General features: G+C 37.8%; 1 protein-coding gene and 1 long non-coding RNA gene across 5 annotated transcripts in view; one reads left to right on the forward strand and one right to left on the reverse strand.

The window, feature by feature from the left end:
* Window positions 1-249: 249 nt before the first annotated feature.
* Window positions 250-4,505, reverse strand: LOC116725410 (uncharacterized). Its single transcript, XR_004340396.1, has 3 exons — window positions 3,903-4,505; window positions 1,673-1,710; window positions 250-335 (listed from the first exon to the last, which is right to left on the reverse strand). It is a non-coding gene; the product is annotated as an uncharacterized LOC116725410 (long non-coding RNA).
* Window positions 320-17,864, forward strand: part of dnajc6 (DnaJ (Hsp40) homolog, subfamily C, member 6) — a 35,305-nt gene continuing 17,760 nt past the window's right edge. For 2 of the 4 annotated variants that reach the window (XM_032571435.1, XM_032571436.1), the window contains exons 1-2: window positions 5,737-6,263; window positions 12,375-12,510. In XM_032571435.1, coding sequence (XP_032427326.1) covers window positions 6,041-6,263; window positions 12,375-12,510 — 359 coding nt within the window. In that variant the 5' untranslated portion in view covers window positions 5,737-6,040. Of the gene's footprint in view, window positions 458-5,736; window positions 6,264-12,374; window positions 12,511-17,864 lie in introns of those variants that run through there. The other 2 variants (XM_032571438.1, XM_032571437.1) reach the window with 2 other exon arrangements.

Here is a 17,864-nt window from a genome sequence, read left to right on the forward strand (position 1 = left end):
AAAACTTATGCGGTTTGTCAGATTTTTTGTTTCTGTCACTAAAATGCACTCCATGTTTTCCTGTTCCAGTCAGGAAGCACAGAGCGCCGCTGCTGGACAGATCCATGAACACTCTAGCCAGTGCTGCCCTCTTGCTTTCTCACATCCACATGCGCTACAGATCTACCAATGGCAGTCCTGTTTTCTGGTCCTACGCCAAGGACGCGTTTAGCGGTGTGATGATGCAGTAGCTCGGCACCTCCACAGCTTCACTGACAGGTAAAACTGGGATCTACCTGGAAATCCCTGCAGAGGTGCCCAGTTGTCACTGGGCTCTTGACGCCTTGACCCTTCGGCTGACAGTGAATGACAAAGCAAAGGTCAGTGCGTGTGCGCGCGCGCAGCCGGGATTCAAAGCGCATCTCCACAGCGGCACAAGACGGCGCTCCTGGGAGAATGATAGAAAACGCTCTGAAAGGTAAAAGTCTCCTTTGGACTGTCAGTTTGTGGTCATCGCTTTGATTTTTTGATAAGTTTTTGTAAACCCCAGCTTTGTTGTTTCGCATCATTTCAACAGAAAAGATGAGCACATCATGATCGGAACCTGGATGTTACATAATATTAAGCTACCCTTACAAATCGTGACCACTCACACTCAAAGCGCATCTTGCGCTCGCATGGCAGCCCTGTTATTTTAATGAACATGCACATATTTCAAGGTAACATTACGTTATTTTTCTCGAGGCATATAAAAAAAAAAAAAGTTGGGTCGTCCGGGCCTGTTTGGGACGCACACAGCCGGGTTATGAATGACATCATTTGGGATATTTTTGTCACGAGGGTCGATTTTTCTAAACAAATAATCTGTTCTCATAATTTTTGAACCCATTGTGCGGAAATTCCACATAATGCCATTTCAATCGATGACTTGGCTGAAAGAATAGTGGGAAGGCTGCTACTTCAGACAGTTGGATCTTTTTGACCCATTCGTGCAATCCGTGTTTTCAGGGGAGAAATAACAATTATTCATACACCAGTTTCTATTTTAAATAACGACATGAAAGACGTGTATCTTTAATTAAACTTATCGTTACGGGGGAGATATGTCAGTCGTTTTTCTGATTTATCAGAGCCACTTGCCTTATTTATCAGGAAACGCTTTATTCTAAGAGGACAGCTCCTCTTCCGCTGTCCAACTGCGCATCGTCACATCACTGCGCGTCACACACATCACGTGAACAGATTAACAGCTCTTGGTTTAGCTCCATGTTATGATCATTACTCAGGGACGTGACAAGCTTTTTTTTTTTTTTTTTTTAACAACAGAAACAATTACTTTCTTGTCAGGAATGAGGAGCTGAACTCCATTGAAATGCAAGAAAATGTTTAAATCTTTGGACATTTGGAAAAAAGTGCAGCAGTGAAACTATAAACAATTAGTTACGACTATAACTATAAACTACACTTACATGCAAAAGCATTCATTTTTATTGAACTACTTCACAGTTTTACAAGCTCTAACATATTCTACTAGGATCTTTACATGGTAAACCACAAAAAGTGCATAAAGTAAGTTTATATATATAAATAAAATAAAGAGCTGCATGTATTTGTATTGATCCCCTTCAACCTGATACCCTCTAATTAAAATGTGCAGAGAACATTGTCTATCATGAAGACTGCAATAACTCACCCATAATCCTACTTTGGAGTGTTTGACAGGCGTTGACCCTAAACGTACAGCAAGAGGTAAAATGGTATAGTTTAAATCATTTAGCAATAGAATGGGACCAGATAAAAATTCAGTTGACGATCTATTGCAAAACGTGCACTATTATGCACTACTTTTTATTGATGAGTCATGCAGAATCCCAATAAAATACACTAATGATCATGGTTAAAAAACAAAGTGTGAAAAGGTTTGAATTCAATACTGCTGTATACTTTTACAGGGCCCTGTGGTGTCGATGCAAACTGTGAGTTTGGAAAAAATGTAAGATCTGAGAAGTTAATGCTACAGCTGCTCAGTTCAAGTTTATTCCTAATCCTTCAGCTGATCCAGCAGATTCCTTGATTTTGCTTTAACTGTTATGTGGATAATCATCAATCCTAAGTAAATACTAGAGAATGGTGGTAAAAACCAGTAAAGACTGTGATGCATTCAGAATCATTCTCTGTCATGTGTCATAAAGCAATTTCAGTTTCTGCAGCATATTTAAAAGCACATAAAGAGTTTATAATGCATGCCTACACTACCCGGAATGTTGCACAAATAATTTGCAAATGATTTTCAGTACTTTCCTTCATAAAACAATGTTCTTTATGAAGGAGATGTGCAGAGAGAAGTTATGAAAGAAAAACATTTTTAGGAAGGATTTTTTGAACGTTTTTTTGTAACTAGTGGTCTTTATTTAATAGTAGCTTGACAGGAAGTAGGGCAGAGAGGTAAAGAGAAAAGGGTATGACATGAAGTAAATGGCCCAGGGCTGGAAATCCAACTTGTGACAGCTGCGTCAAGAACTGTAGTAAATGTTGGTGGCCCACTTGCTCTACCACTGGTGCCGCCAGTTTTAGGAAGGATTATATGAGAAAAAGACTAAACATGGATTTTCAGGTTAGCATGGGTAATATAAGATGTAGAGCATGCTCTTTGTAAATCTGAGCCATAAAAACTTAAAAGTGTATCTTAAAAACATCCATCAGTTTGAGGAAAAGGCTTTTAAACACTGGAGAAGTTGCAAAATGTGCACAAATTAAGTTTAATATCTAATACCTGTTAGGATAACTTGCAATGGACAAATGACTATGATTAGCTATAAAACAAAAGTAAAAGTAGTGATCTTACAACCAAAAATCTTAAAAGTGTGGTGTAAATTTGTATCCAACCCCTTATGAGTGGTATGTAGTTTCCAGCTAAGATATGATATTGTTATTGTCCACAGTGAAACGTGTTGTAGAATGAAAGCAGCTCAGAAACCAGTTTTTCTGTTTCTGTTTTCTGTTTCTCTTAAAGAATGTAAAGTTGTGTCTTCTTATTGTTGACCATCACCTTTTATCATCCATGTCAGCAGCAAAGTTGTTGCTCATTCATTTGAGGGGACTTTTTTTTTAAATGTAGTGTCTTTCATAAGTATTGATTCCCCTGCAACCTTTTTCACAGCCACAAAGCACTAATGTATTTAATTGAGATTTAGGATGAAAAGTCTGAAAATCTGAAACGTTTGACACCTTTTGTTGCAATTTCACCTGGAAGTCTTTGAGGCCTTTGTATTAATCCCCTTTACTCTGATACTACTAAATACAATACAGCGTAGCCAACTGGTTGCACTGGTTTACTACTAGTTGTCTGCTCCACAATCATTGTGTATTAACTAGCATATTCACAGTGAAGTACAGTGGTGGCAGCATTATGCTGTGGTGTTTCCTATCCTAAGAAGAAACAGGGGAGCTGGTTGGAAAAAAGATGGAGCAAAATACAGAGAAAGACTTCAGAAAGCTGCAGAAATGACTTCAAAAATTCCAAAATGCACAAAGCTAAAATAAATAAAATTACCTGCATAACAAATATATGTCTCCATCTGTAACATACAAGCTCCATTTATATCTAACAAAAACTGAATTTGGTAAAAGTAAAACATTATGCTAGCATTTTATTGTTAAAAAAAGTTACAACCTCAGGAATGAAAGATTTAAAGGGTATGATTACTTTTGTAAGACACAACAGCTGCTAAGTATTAGTTTATAAGACATTTTCTAACCATTAGAAAAAATACCTCAAAAATTACTTTAATGCTTTTATCACAATTTGCACTTTGCTTCACATATATCAGTATACTCAAATACCTTTATTACCATTTAGTTACAACAAAACTAAATGGTAACAATAAAAAAGATGAAGGAAGGAAACTAATTATATTTTTCACCTTTCCTGGAGCTGCTGCACCTGTTTGTTGCCTGTTCCAAACATGCAGAGTGGAAAAGAATAATGGCTACTGTTAGGCACGGTTAGTCATCGGACAGGAAGGTAATTTGCATCAGTGTAGTGGAAGCACGTAGCATCCGGTTATGGAGCAGGAATCCTCCGTTTTGCACATTCCGTTCCCGCTGTGCTTTGAGCCTCCCGTCCGCTCTCCTAAAAAGAGTTTCCCAGGCTCATGTCCTCTTTTCAGAACCATGCAGGGTTTCTGTTGCCAGGGGACAGGGCACAGGAAGGAAGCATGCCATCTTTGGGCTCAGATTGGTTCTGAACTGACCTGGGGTCGGAATAGAAAGATGCACAAATTTACAGTGGCACTCTCTATTTTCCATCCCAATGTCTGTCCATCAGAGAGACATTGTCTGTGACTTAGATTTGAAATGTTCTTTTCCAATAATACAGCATATTGTTGTTATCTTTGCATTTTATTCACAGAAGAGATGTTTTTAAGAAATCCAGTCTCAGAATTTGAATATATTAGGTATTAGAAATGAGCAAATAAAAGCAACAACTTGTTACCAGCTCATGGACATGTATAGCTATAAATTATACAACCCACTTATAAAATGTATAAAACCGCAACTCGAGAAAGGTTTTTCTGCAGTTTTTTTTTTACTTTAAAGAAGAATATGTAAAAAAGAATAACGAATAAAAATGCAGTCTATATTTCTGGCTTTGTAAAATTACTAAAAATATTAAATTTCATGTTAAATTTCATATTTGACATTGATTGTACATTTCTTTTTAGAGCAAGTAGAAGAACATTTTTTATTTTGTACTTTAGTGAATTTTATGATGTTTCTGTGGTCTGAACCTTTTAATGTTTGTTTTGCATACTGTACACTGGTGTGCCACTTGACCACATCTCCCTTGAAAAAGAGATTTAATCTGGTTAAAATAAAAAATACATCACATTTAGAACTTTTCTGGACCTCTTTTATCTGACAGCCTGCAGTTTTTATGACATTAGCATCACTAATGAGGCTACAGTTGGTAGAACTGTTGCCTTGCTACAGACAGTTCTTGGACTCAAATCGAGGCCTGGTGTGCATGGAGATGCATGGAGTTTGCATGTTCTTGACGAGCACATATGGGTTCTTTCAGTTTCCTCCTACAGTTCCAAAACAGGACTGTTGTGTATAAATTACCCAAAAGTTCATGTGTGTTTGTCCTGTGTTGCTCTGGGATGGACTGGCGACTTGCAAGGATAAGTGAGAGCAGATGATAAATGGATCGGCTTCACATTTGAAAAACAATATAGCAGCTTTGCAGGGTGGAAGTTCTCCATTCAACGTATGTCAGTTTCCACAATGCATTTTCAATATGAATGGATCTGAGTTTCCTGATTGATGTTGTAATTTTTGCATCATCATTCTGATACATTTAGGAAAAACCACCTCTTGGTAAAGACCTTTTTAACAAAGATTTTTTTTTTTCATTAGTGAAATATTTTTAAATTTGCATTTATGATTCCATATTTTTTCTCAGCTTTATCTGAGAAAAGATGGGAAATCATTTTTGCTTAGAATGTCCAGCTGTCTAAAATATTATTTTCACAAGGTTGATATGCTGTAGCTGTTTTCTCTTATTTTATTATTTAAATAAAAATAATAAAGCTTTGCATTGTTTGTTTGAAAATTAACCCGTAAAGCCACATGAAAAAGTGGGCTCATCCCAGCAGCTGATTGGGGGAATAATAAATGCAGGACTACGGTTAGGGAAGCAGGAGCTGGGGTGGATTTCCCTTTAACTTGGAGGGCAGCAGCAGCAGCAGCATCAGCAGCAGCCGGAGCTGGGAGACGTAGTGAAATGCGGCGGTGAGAAATAGAGGAGGCGATACAGAGAGAGGAGGGAGGAGAGGGAGCAGAGCTACTGATAGCATTTCACATTCTCAGAAAGCAGAGGAAACCGGTTGTCCTCCCATCCTCGGACATGTGCTGCACCCGGCAGCAGCAGCAGCAGCAGCAGTAGCAACGCAGGCAGCGGCGGGGTTTTGTAGCAGCCTACTCGTCATTTTGAGGCTCCTTTGGTCTTTTATTTATTTTTTAATAATTCCCCCCGCCCCCATCCTTGCGTTCTTTTGTAATGAGCTTGTTGGGAGCTTACAAGAAAAAGACCAGTTACGATGGCTATGAATGTTTGCAGCTGGTCGATAGCGGCGGAGACAGCTTCGGCTTCGGCAGGGGGAGCAGCAGCAGCGGCGGCGGCGGCGGCGGCGGCGGCTCTCTCGGCGGCTCCATCGCGGCCACCCTCGGACCGAAGGCAGGCCCACTGAGAGAGGAGGACTGCAGCACCATGGACAGCTCAGGTAGGAACCCTCGGCGGCCCCCCGGGCAGATTAGATGATGTACTCTGATATGGAGAAGGCTAGAGTAAAGATGTGATGACTTTACAGAGTGTTAATGCGGCCTGTCCCGGTGGAGAACCAGCCGGGAACATTATTCTAGCTAACACTGAAAGTACACACTGAAGTCAAATGTAGGCTTTTCTTTTGGCTATCCTCCTGAAATTAACTTCACATGGCTTTTTAGACACATGTAGCATAATTAAGCTTATATTTAACCAAAACATTTGGTTCACATTTTCATGATATCAAGATGATACACTGCAAGTGGAATTGACAACCATTAAAAAACTCTATAGGCTGCAAATCAAATTATGAAAACACACTTTAATTAACATTTCGTTGTCCTACTCATAAGAAATTATAGTAATGCCAATACTAAGAAATGGTCTCAGGTTTCAGAATAGTATTTCAGGATGCAAATCGTTAGAAATTATAGACTGTTGTTCAAGGAAGCAAATGAAACCATCATCAGCTCTGAGAAATATGCAGGATTTAACTGTCTCTGTAATTATTAAATGAAAAAATCATTGATGTTTATGAGTGATGTACATTATGAGTTACATTATGAGTGTCTCGTATCTATTACAGTGGATTCTCAGATGCGGGGGTGCGGGGGGTTGGGAGAGAGGTTATGCCACACCAAATAAATTAGAGATGGACTGATCAAGCTTTTTGGCCTAATTAGTCTGCTAATTTTCACTGATTCCCTTAGTTTTTGATGGAAGGAACAGTTTAAAACATGGATTTGCAGTATATACACATAGAGATTTATCTTTAGCCTCATTCAAATTTTCACAATATTCAAACACAAAGTCCATCACAGAATGTGTTATCTGTTGATGCATTTGTAGATAGCACATAGTGGTAGTTTTTCGTAGTAGATAGAGTTTAATTAATTTAATAATTAAGGTATCTCACCTCCCCAGATTTTCTAATGTTTTACCTGAACTGATTAAAGAAAAATCATCCAATTCTTATCTCTGCTCGATTGAGTGGTGCACCTTTACTAGAAATTTTGCCATCTGCACTGACAGGCAGTCTTTTATGCAAAAGTGTGGTAGGATGAATTCAGAAAAGTCAATAACCAGTTTCAATTAGTATCCGTATTTAGTTGTTTGAATGTATTCAATTTATTTTATTTACATCTTTGTCAATTTTAAATGTTCGGCACCACTTTTTCACCATTCCCTTAATATGACAAAAGCAAAATTCTGCTATGGCTTTTAGTTTGGTGTACCACTTAAAAACTACTAATGACCCTCCATCTGGACATCCCATTAAAAAATAATCAGACAGGCACCCCTGATCTATTTGACTGATATTCAAATAGACATTTCACTATTTGTAATTAAAATGCATGTAAACCAAATAGTATCTCTTGGTATTTGCCTCGCATCCCCAAGAAATGCAGAATTTTTCATGTAAATAAACTATTCTTTTTTTGTTGTATTCAGCAATTGCACAGATTGAAGTATGAATAATCATATGAAAATTGTACCAGATATGCTATTTCTTATATCAAAATGGGTTTAATTAATAATAATTTGAGACTAATGAGAATAATGATTGGAAAGAAAATCTTTGCTTTAGCATCTGGTATAGCATTTCTGCAGTGCTGTGTGCAGTGAGCCTGCCTGTAGGGATAAATGTTTGTGTGAAACAAAAGAAGCTGCATGAGGAGAGTGGGAGGGTCAGTGTGGCGAGGGGAGTGGGAGTGGGGAGGAGGCAGGGGGGTCCCTCATCTCATGTCAGATGTGTGTTTGGCCTGGTGGGCCTTGCCCACTCACTTATACATAGTCGTTTTGATGTTTGCATGTGTGTGTTTCTGTATCCATCTGCCCCACTTTCACACAGTCGGATGTTGAAAGCTAAAGGTTGGCTCTCTGGAAGGAGGGAGACACGTTCAAACAAGCCATTGATCTCTCTGGCAAAGCCAAGAGCTCTCAGCCGACCCACTCTCTTTCTGAGTGGACAGGCTTTTTTACCTGATCGAGTCGTTATCAAAGCCTGCTCTGGTGTCTGCATTAGCAGGCCTCGTCACTGTAAATGGCTCACCAGGCTGCACACTCCCACATCCATCTGGACACAGAGGGGAAAAAAAGGCACCAGTGAACAGAATAACAAGGAGCAGGCAGATTCAAACAGACATGTTAGGAAATGATGTAGAGCAGAAAGAGATCAAGGTATAACTCCTTCACATTGCAGTCAGAAGGAGTTTGTGTTATACTAAAGTTAGGGAATCAACACAGAGAAGACAGGGCATGTGGTTCAGGAGTGATACAGTGCCCTGAAAAATAATTCATACTATTTTTGAGCTTTTAATTCTTTTTTTTTTTTTGTAGAGAATGGAAATTTTTTTTACAAATATAAGCAAATATTTTTGGGCTTTACATCTCTAGATGAGGATAATTTCTTTAAAACATGTACAAAATGTTCATATTTGTGCATTAAAAACTATTTGCAATATGTAAAAATAAAAACTGAGCAACTGGTTTGTAACGTTTTAAAATACTCTCATTGTATCTCCTTACAGTTACAGTAACTCCTTAAAACTACTTAACTACAGCAACTCCTTAAAAAGCTGTTCCGGCAGTTTTGGGACTGAGATTATTGCACAAAATGGCACAGTGAGCTGTGATCTACACAGAAATCCTCCCTCACCATGATCCTGTCATGTTTCTGATAAGATGATGAAGCTACTGATATTTTCTCCGCCACAGCATGGCTGAAACTAACGGTGGAGGTGAAGAAACCTCCATATTTAGAGAGAAATCCTTCAGATTGTTACGAAACATCCTCGTAGAAGTGTGGTGGCCGAATGACCAAGACAGCATGTGTGCTGAGTTAAAGGGTGTGGTAAGGTGATGCAGGCCTTCCTGCTGAAATTGAGTTTTCCAAGTTAGCCATGTACAAGCACCATTAGAATGGTTTTGAGTGTCCTTGATGTGGTCTGAATGTTGGCTGTAGTTTTTCTTTGGACTAGTGGAAGTACTGGAAATACTCAAAGGCCAGTATGTAGAGATGTAGAATAACTCGAGACTTTTTCATGACATTGTATATGAACAACTGCTATATTTTCTCTTTTCCTTGTTCAACAGAAGATAAGCATCATATGAAGGTGCAGAAAAGGGAACAAACTTTAATTAAATAAATCTCTGTATGCCAGACATGCCGACAGCTTGGAGCTGCAGCTTATCAGATCTGTAATGCCGTTGTGTCATCCTTTCTGTAGCTGTTAATAACCAGGAAAGGAGAGTCATACCTCTGGTTAATCTGTACGGTGAATGACTAATAATGTGTCAACAGCATTACCTATAATTAGGCCAATTACAATTTATTTGACAAGACAGTCATTGAAGACAAAACAATACCTACGAGTGTAGAGCACTAAAATGCAATGAAGCTTTATTGTTTACCTCTGTTTGTGTCATTGACATTTATCAGTATAATGAAACAAAAAATTGGTCTGAGGCTTTCAGAAAAGAGTGATATATTCAGAGAGCCTGCTGATCTGACTGACGACAAGCAGCTTCTGTGTTTTCTTCTGTTTCACTTTTAATTTGAACTCCTCAACCATTCAGTGATTTATATACAAACAGAAGTATTTTAAAGACTATATTCTGAGCTAAAGGAGATAGTGTAAGGATTTTACAGCTGAGGTGATGTCCTCTGTCGTCCTGGTTTTATTGAGAACGCGAGCAACAGCTTTCTGGATCAGCTGCAGCTTTCTGTTTCACTTTTTAAGCAGAGTTGTGAAGACACTGTTGCAGTAATCAATGCGATTAAAGATAAACGCATGGATGAGTTTCTCTAGATCTTGCTGGGACATTTCCCCTTTAATCCTGGAAACTGTTTTAGGTGATAGAAGGCTGACTTTGTAATTGTCTTTATGTGTATCTGAAGGTTCAGGTCTGAGTCTTTCACTATACCCAGGCTACGGGCTTGGGTATAGTGAGGGACTATACCCAGGCCTAACTATTACAGCTAGCTACTAGCTGTAATAGATGAATAACTTGATCACGCTTCTTTAGGTCCAAAAATAATAACTTCAGTTTTGGTTTTGTTCAGCTGAAGAAAGTTATTTCACATCTACTCATTGATTTGTTCCATGCATCTGCTCAGTGCTTAAATGGGTTTGTAGTCACTTGGTGACGTTGAATATAGAGCTGTGTATCACCTGCATAGTTGTGGGATTATTAATTGCTATAATCTGAGATAACAGGAGCTCATAGATATTAAATAAGAGGGGTATCTTGGGGTGCCCTGAATGTGACTTCTGCCAGGCCTGACGAGACGTTGCCTTCGTTCTTTAGGTAAGACTTGAACCAGTCAAGTACTGTACCAGAGAATCCGACCCAGCTCTCCAGTTACTTCAGTAATACGTCATGGTCAACAGTACTGAGGTCCAACAGAATCACTGCTGTGCTTCTTTCACAGTTTCTGTCAATGAACACTTGGAGCTTATTTGATGTATTTATGATTGAGTTAGTAGAACAGTGTCATTTTGTGTTTTTCGGACATTACATTGTCACTGGATTGGATTAACTTTCTGCTATTTAGAATTTTCTCTGCAAAGCAGTTAGCAAATTTCTTACAGGTCATGACAGAGTGGAGTTCAGATGCTCAAATCAGAGGAGGGGTTGTTAGTCTGTCAACCATCTTTGGTTACCCCATATATTTTTAGTCATCACCTACACAGTCAGACTGTCATTAGAAAACCCAATCCATGTTGTGCACTGATGATTCCGATCTGCCTATTCTCTTGCTGTTTAAGAGATTCAGCTCACACTTCTAAAACAATAAACCGTAGCACTTGCTGAAGGTGATTTTTGCTGTTCAACAAGTTATTTCATTACGCTTGATGATGAGATGAGACCACCAGTTGTTCATTTTTGACGACATATGGTTAATATAAGTGGATTCCCTTCCATCTCCAGGTTATAAGGAAAATTATGACGCTGCTGTTGCTATAGTGGAGGTTGCAGATTGAAGTGGATGTAGGCAGGGATAAAAAGGAAAAGATGAGGGAGAGAAACCCTCAGATCACCAGTCGGGTGCTGACTCAGATATAACAGTTGGGTGTCTTCCAACATTCACCAGAGATACACACAAGTGCAGATGGTGTGTAATTCATTGAGTGTCATGTTTTTGTGCCCTTGTGGTTCAATCCTGTGCAAGCAGATGTATTTATGCTATGACTCATAGGCTCATCATTATAAAGTGAAATGTTTGTGTATCTACAGAATATCGGCATAAAATACGATGTAAAAAAATAGACTATATTTGTACTGCATTTAATTTAGACAGTTTAACACTTTTATACATGTACACAACCTTGTCTTTCTTTTTGTAGAAACACAATATGTATACATGTTTACAAGAAAGAAAAAGAATACATTTTCATTTATTTTATTTTCTCTCTTCATATATAGTCACAATTAAATGTCTTTGTTGAGGACAAAGTGAAATCTAAGTCAAATGTCTGTATTGTGTGGGCAGACTTTGTGGATAAAGCTGATTCTGAATAATTTATAAACATGCAAAAACAAAAAGTATATAAGACATTAAACTCAATTTTATAAATAACGTATTTTTTTTCCATTGTTCACCTATACCTTTGCACTAACAAAAATGCAAATTAGCTAAGGCTATAAATATTTCATTGCTCAGTATTTGACACTTCTACCAATGCAAATAAAAAATTAGTAAAGAAAGAAATAAAAAAATAATCCGACTTTCAAACAGCAGTAGAATTTAAGATGCATTTTGTTCATAATTGTCTGTAGGCAAACCTTCAAGTTGATTAGCAATTCTTGTAGTTACAAATCAAACACTGTTAATTTGCTCTGTTGAAGGATTGTAAAATGAGGTACTTAATAAAAACTGGTTGTCTCAGGTTTTTACCTTTAGACAAGATTAAGCTTTATTCTAGTCAAGTTGTCTTTTAGATATTTTTTTTCTCACAAATGCCCAGTGAGTTGCTTCTGAGGAAATCCACACCAGTTTGTGAGTCAGTCTGAGATTTAGTTACTTTTACTGGATTCATGTTTGCTAAATGTTCTGCTTTTTCAGATATGGACGCTGGCTATGGTGGAGGGCTGTTGGACATGGTGAAGGGAGGAGCTGGCAAGTTCTTCAGCAACTTTAAGGACAACTTAAAAGACACTCTAAAGGACACCTCCACAAAGGTCATGCATCAGGTCGCCACGTAAGGGAACACATCACTCCTGTTGTACTCGGTGTATTTCCAAAATGTGGAGTAATTGTTCGACTCCCTGCATGGATATTACAGATCTTCTGCTCTTGGTTATAATCAAAACATATATTTTCTCCTACTTTCAAGTCTTTCTGTTTTCATTCGAATTTTGTGTTATTTATAGCTTTGTGATGCTGCCGTACCACGCACCTAACAGAATACACAATCTATTTCAAGGAACTGAGGAAATTTCAAAATGAAAAGCCAATCTAGAAGACTTTTTGACCTGAATTTGTCTGAGGATTTTTGAGTTCTATAATCTTTGTCGTAGATTTCAGCATTAAACGTTATTACATACATGAATAATGGGTTTTGTAGGAATCATTCTTGCTTGCTTAATTTCTACTCTTTTTTTTGATGACATTATTTAACAAATTCATTACATCTGGAAATGCCTCTTTGTTTTCTAGACGTAGGAACATCCATCATGTTGGATATGAAATGACGTAGCAGAGCCGCAGATATCATTTAATACTGTTGATGTTTATTCTGGAAACTGTCCGAAGTTTTCAGTGAACAATGACATAAAAATACACATAACTAAACTCTGCTTTGCATGCATTGTTTGGTTGGTTACAGTAAGTGTCTGCGGGAGCTTTAAGAGTAGAAACGCTCTACTCAGTGTGGATGGAGGGGGGGAAACGCGAGGTTGACACGGCTGGGTTGTTCCAGTGTGTTTGTGCACAGGCATCTGCTCTGGGCAGCACAAAGCGGCCTCTGTGTAACCACAAACATACAGGCACACATACACACCCCTCCGTATGTGTCTTGAGTCAGCAAATTTTATGGTATTTATCCCTCTCTCGTGCTTCAGCTCCTCCAGTCATTCTGTCCTGTTTTCATCTCAGCTCCATCTCTCTGCTTCTCTGTCTTTCTGTTGTCTTTTTCTCCTCTTCTTGCTGAATTATTCATGTGAGCCCATTGTGCCAAATGGCCTGTGCACTGCTGATACTAACGTATTCATTTCATTCAGGGCATGCGTGCAGCGGTGTGTGTTTGAGAGGAGTAAATAGGTATTTGTGAGTGGGCGGTCCAAAAAATGGAGAGGTGGGTGCAGGAGAACAGAGAACAGTTCAGAATATTACAGAAATTTAGAGTCACTTATCAGAATTGCTGTTGTTATTTTTGTTCTTTTGTGCATCTGAACGCAGATTCTACACTTTGAACACCTAAGGATAAAATTTAACCCTGGACCAGACATAGGGAAGATGATGATGATAATGGACATTTTAACTCATTGGGAAACCAAATGATATAGTCTTTTGCACTTTTCTCAAGTTACAATGGCATACTTTATGTGCTAGATCAACACAAAGTAGTCCGTAAAGAAAAATGACACATAGTTTTCTACATTTTCTAAAAGTAAAAATCTTTAAAGTGTGGTGTGCTTTTGTATTCTCTTCCCCAGTGTTATTTGGGTCTACCAGTTTTCTGCAAGCATTTCTATTACACTTTGTGTATTGTTGGCCAGTAATGTCAGTTTTGGTCTTCTCTGACCAGAACTATTTTCTTTCATGTCTGCTATTATCCATTCATGACTTGTGGCTATCTTTAGTCAGGATTTACTATGTACTTCTTTCATTAATAGCTTTCTTCTTGCCACAGTTCCACAAAGGATACATTTCTGGAGGGCACGACTCGACAGGTTTTATAAACCCGAGTCGTTAAACTCTGCTTCTTCTCCAGAACTACCATGACAAAACTGATTTGCAGTTTTATCATCCTGTTTCTTTTTTCATATTATGGATTCGACCATTTTATGTGAGATGTTCAAACCTTGGGATGTTAGTTTAAGCCTGCTTTAAAATTCTCGACAGCTCCATCTCTTTCTGTGTTCAATGTCATAATGCTGTTTGTTTACCAATGTTATAAAATTCTGAGATCTTTATAGAACAAATGACTTTATACTACATGACTCCTGAAGACAAATGGTTGCACTAGATTTTATTTTGGGGGTTGAGATTAAAAGAGGCTGAATATTAGCTTGCCACATTTTTCAGATTTTTCTTAGTAAAAGAATTGAAAACCACTTATTGGTTTCCTTCCTCTTCATAGATATACACCATTTTGTGTTGTTATATTATGTATTGTCCCAACAGAAAACATACAGTGTGCAGTTGACAAAAGGCTGAGAGTCACTAAAAAAATATGCACTGCAATTCAAAACATTTCTGTGAAGTAAATGTTACATAAATGTGAACATTGTTTATACATGAAAGGCATCAAAATCTAAACTGTAAATTTAAACCTATTTCAAAGTAAGAATATTATTCTTGTACTTTCCAGCATTGTAATGTTTGTATGAAATTAAGGAAGATGGTATCAACAACTGGATTATTAATGGATTGCATGAATAGTATTTGTTTTTAGTAGTAAATCCTCAAAGAGTTGACACTCGGTTTTAATTTCCCTTAGTTATGTGCTGAAGATGTGTATTTTTAGAAGAAATTTCCCTTTGAATTCTGACTGAAAATACATTCACTGAGAGGGTCCAGTCTCAGCTTGCCGTTTTTTATAAAATCAAACTGTTTTGACGAAAAATGACATGTTCTGAAATAATCCAAGCAATTATATTGCTGCCTGTCTCCAGCAGCCATTGGGTGAACGGCAGGGTAGACCTGGACTGATGAATATTTAAACAAGTCTGAGAGAAAGCAAAACTAATCTGCACATTAAATATTCCTGTTCATATTTAAGCTGCACTGTGGGGACCTGTTTGAAACTCTTTCATTGTCCATCTCCAAGCCAAAACTAAACAATAAAAACAAAGACAGTAACTGGCCATCTGAATCTGAGTCCTCTTCTTCTTTTTGACCTGAATGCTCTTCTTTATGGATGACCTGCTGGCATCCAGGGTACTTCTTGGCAGTACTTTTTATTTTTCAGTTTCTTCATGACAGTTGGCAAACGTATTGATGCATTAGCATGTCCCTTTGGTAACAGCTTGGCATTACAAGCCATTAACATATAGTGTATTTGCATATTGTTCCTAAAATTTTAATTTATAAAATTACTGGCCATCTTCTACTATGCAGAGTGTTTGTTACACTCCAGTGATATTATTGTGCATCTGCCTTGCTTGTGTACAATATATACCCAATAAATGACACTTCAGCATTGTCTCTCTTCTCATCTTACACTGTGGTGTACAGTATCTGTTTTATATATAATATTATATTTCATTCTGTATTTCTCATTAGGAATCATAACCCCTTTTTTGTTGATTGGCGCCCTATGGGTCAGCGGTGGAGCCGTGACACCCTGTACAGACGCATTTAGTCGTCAATGCAGCTGAAAACACAGGAAATAAGAAACAATGCTGAAATGAAATGCAAATGAAATTCAAAAAACTACAATAAACCATAACTATTTATATAGCTGACAGTGTCACTAACGTTAGTCAAAGTTTAAAAACCTCCCTCTGGCAAGATATGCCCACACACCTCTGTTAGACATCTATCCTGTTTTTTCAGCGTTTGAGATTCTAGAAATATTTTCTAGTCACAGACTGTCTCAGTTGCTTTTTTTACATTTTTGTACCTCCTCATGAACCCTGCCTGTGCCAATTTGCAAAAATAACATCCCTACAACTTTTCAGAGAGAAGTCATGAGCATATTTGAATAAAGTTGAACTTCAAAGTTAAACTTTTCAGACTGCAGTCCTTACTCTGGCGCTCATTTGATGCCCGAGTGACGCTCGTTAAGTTGCTGTGCACCCCAGTCTCATCTATATTCGAAGCAACACAGCCTCTTTGTTTATGTACCTGCAAGAACAGAGAATCTGCTGTAGACTCAATCTGGGGCAAGTATTAAACAGTGTATGATATCATTTTGAGGAAACTTCAAATGAGTTGTGGTGGAACATATTCATCCTACCAGACAGAAACGCATCAATCTTCCTCTAAATTCATACTGTTATTCTTTTATTTAGTTTTAACTTGTTTCTAATTTTAACTGGTTTTATTTTCTTGTTTTTCTTTAATTCGTCCAACATAAACTGTTTGAATGCTTGGAGTTTTCAAAAATGTGTTATAAAACAGATCATTTGAAGCTAAAAATAGAACTGAGTTGACTTGAACCAAGGTTAGTTTTGAAAGAGTGAAGCTGTCTTTTCCTTTTGCACTCCACTTTTTGTAAATAGAAATTGGGTCACAGACTCAGAGTGCAAATATTCAAACAGTGTTTAGTTGTTGACACATCACACTTGCAAAAAACAGACATTTTTGGAGCAGAGTAGAACTGGAATGAAGGAACCCAGGTCAAAGATGGGATCTAACCCACTCTGTCTGAATTTGTGTTTTTCATCGCTCTTTATAAGCATATTTACAAAATGTGCAATTTGTTCTAAAACTGTTTCATGCTCCAATGTTTACTTCCTAATCATAAAATTCAAATTACAACTGCTGTATGAGCGGGATCATTTTTTAAATGGTGGCTTTGAGAAAGTTCACATCCATCCGTACATCCATCCATCCATTCATACATACATACATACATACATACATACATAGGTCCTTCCATCAATTCACGTCGGAATCTGTGTTTTTCTGTGTTTATTTCGAGTTTTCTGTGTCTGTGTTTTCCTGGTCTCCATTTGATTAGTCCCCAGGTGTGTCTCGTTTCTGTGATTACTCCCTGTGTATTTAGTGTCACCTGTGTGTCTGTGTCTTTGTCGGGTCCTTGTCTACCAACAGTCAGTCGTGTGTGTTTATTCATTCATGTCCATTCATGTAGCTAGTGCTACCTGTGTTGAGCCCTGTTTTCCGCTCTGCAGTGCTTCCTGGTTTTTGGACTTTTGTTGGATTCTCATGATTAAACATCATCATTTTTCACTACTACCTGGTTCCACTGCGTCTACCTCACCACCCACCACCACAGCTTATGACAATTCAGTCTTCCAACCATTTTTCCATTAGTCCATTAAAAAACATGTAATCTTAATGAGAAAAAGTTGAAACCTTGAATATTACATCTAAAGTTTTTTTTTTTTAAAGTTTTTAAAAGTGGAAATTCAATAATATAGACCTGAGTATATGATAATACAGCTTGTCATGACATCATGCAGATGTCATGACTAGGTTTCCACTGGGTCCATATGTCGCAGCCCCATGAAAACAGAGAGGTGTTTGTTCGCGGTCATTCAGCTCCACAGGATTTTCTCATTATGCTACAAATGACTCAGTTATGCACAAATAACTGCACAAATAACGCTCAAAAAGTCAGATTCTTCACCCAGACACTCATAAACCTCTGCTGCTCATAAATCTATTGAATCTAATTGTTAAGATTTGAATTTCAGGCAACCC

Source organism: Xiphophorus hellerii, chromosome 9 (genome assembly GCF_003331165.1).
Source record: "Xiphophorus hellerii strain 12219 chromosome 9, Xiphophorus_hellerii-4.1, whole genome shotgun sequence".
Classification (NCBI taxonomy): domain Eukaryota; kingdom Metazoa; phylum Chordata; class Actinopteri; order Cyprinodontiformes; family Poeciliidae; genus Xiphophorus; species Xiphophorus hellerii.